The sequence below is a fragment of the Austrofundulus limnaeus genome, unplaced genomic scaffold (assembly GCF_001266775.1).
Source record: "Austrofundulus limnaeus strain Quisiro unplaced genomic scaffold, Austrofundulus_limnaeus-1.0 Scaffold16, whole genome shotgun sequence".
In the NCBI taxonomy this organism is placed as follows: Eukaryota; Metazoa; Chordata; class Actinopteri; order Cyprinodontiformes; family Rivulidae; genus Austrofundulus; species Austrofundulus limnaeus.
In genome coordinates this window covers 411,491-413,062 of record NW_013952418.1, presented here as the reverse complement: position 1 = coordinate 413,062, position 1,572 = coordinate 411,491, and the positions used below count along the sequence as shown (strand labels likewise).

General features: G+C 42.6%; 1 protein-coding gene across 1 annotated transcript in view; it reads right to left on the bottom strand.

The window, feature by feature from the left end:
- Positions 1–1,499, bottom strand: part of ly75 (lymphocyte antigen 75) — a gene marked incomplete at its 5' end in the record, with an annotated part of 29,597 nt that extends 28,098 nt beyond the window's left edge. The window contains 1 exon segment of the mRNA XM_014003008.1: positions 1,176–1,499. Within this exon segment, the coding sequence (XP_013858462.1) occupies positions 1,176–1,272 (97 nt within the window).
- Positions 1,500–1,572: the final 73 nt, after the last annotated feature.

Genomic DNA, 1,572 nt, shown 5'->3' with positions numbered 1-1,572 from the left:
GGCGCTGTGACGTATGCGGCCGACAAATTCGACCTTCGGAGGACCCGTCCTGTTGTTTTTCGACACAGCCATAGAGTACAGGATAATCGAGACTACTCTAAAAAAAACCTGTTAATCTGGTAAATACTCAGCATTGTTTACATCATTTGAATAGCCCCATCCTCTGTTTCAAGATGGCGTCACGCTTATCATATCTTGACCCCAGCCTCTTCTCTAGTCTATATACCTCATTGGTGCTGCCATTTATTTTATATGATTCAACGGCCTGCCATACCTCATTTGCCATGTCACATTGGGAACTTGGTTAATTATGATACAACTGCCTGCCATACTTTGTTAATTATTTGATAAAAATTACCTGCCTTAATTTTTTATTTGATGACACAACGGTTTGGCATACATCAGTAATTGTATGATACAACAGCCTACCAAACATGTTTAATTATTTGATGCAAGTACTTTTTAACTTTTATATTTGATCAGTTTTACATCTTTTTTGTTCAGTTTCCTAAATAAATAAATAAATTTTGAAAACTTTAAAACTGTGGTCCCAGTTCAGCTCCACACACTTTGATCATAAAACCATTCAACGAGCTGAGCCTGATGACAGAACATGAGTCAAAGAATAAAACACCTGAAAAATCCCCATGAAAGTGAAACAATTCATCACTTTTAGTTGGAGCTGAATGTCAAAACTGTTTTTATAAGAGCAACTGCAKGGAAAAACCACTTTGGCACAAAAAGAAACCCTCTGCTCATGTGTTGGTAATAAATTATAAAAATGTAAAATACTCCCTCTTTCAGTGGAGGAGAAATTATAAATGATCAAATATGAAACTGAAATAACTCAGGTTTATGGTTCCAACAAACAATAAAAATGTAAGGTGACAACAGAAAGCTGCTGTCAGAGGCTGAATCTGCAGTTTGATGAGAAATAAAAACTTTCATGGAGGATTTGTTGGTTCTACTGGGACAGAACCAGTTTGATAAACACGCGTCTTGTCGAGCAGGTTTAATCAGTTTGTTTCACATGACGCTCCTCTGAAGGGGAGAAAAAAAAATAAAGTTATTCCTTTTACAAAACCAGCTGAGAGATTATAAAATGGACCTGATCTGGGTTCGGGACAGAACTGAAAGCGAACCGAGCCGCGGGGAGGAGGGCGGGGGTTACTCACCCGAACCTTCAACCGGCGAACAAGTCCCCGTGCGGTGAACGTTCGTCTCCAGCAGCGTCAACAAACAAAGGCTCAGCGTCGCTGCGGGGAACTTCATCCTGCTCTCCCAGCTCCTCCCGGAGGCTTCATGCAGGATTTATCTCGGTTCTGGGGCCGGACGGAGGCGAGCACGGGCCGGGGAAGAACAACCGAGCCGAAAAACAGAAAGTGTTCGGAGAACGCCCAACTCAAAAACAGGCTCAAACTGACAGCTGTGCCGCCCCGAGTCCTGCAAGTACACTTCGCTGCAGCATGCAGCTCGGGGCGGTGACAGACCTTTCCGTCAGTCATACCTTATATGGAAATGGGACTATTGCATTCCGGAAATGAAGGGGGCGCTAGTGACACTATTTTCTAT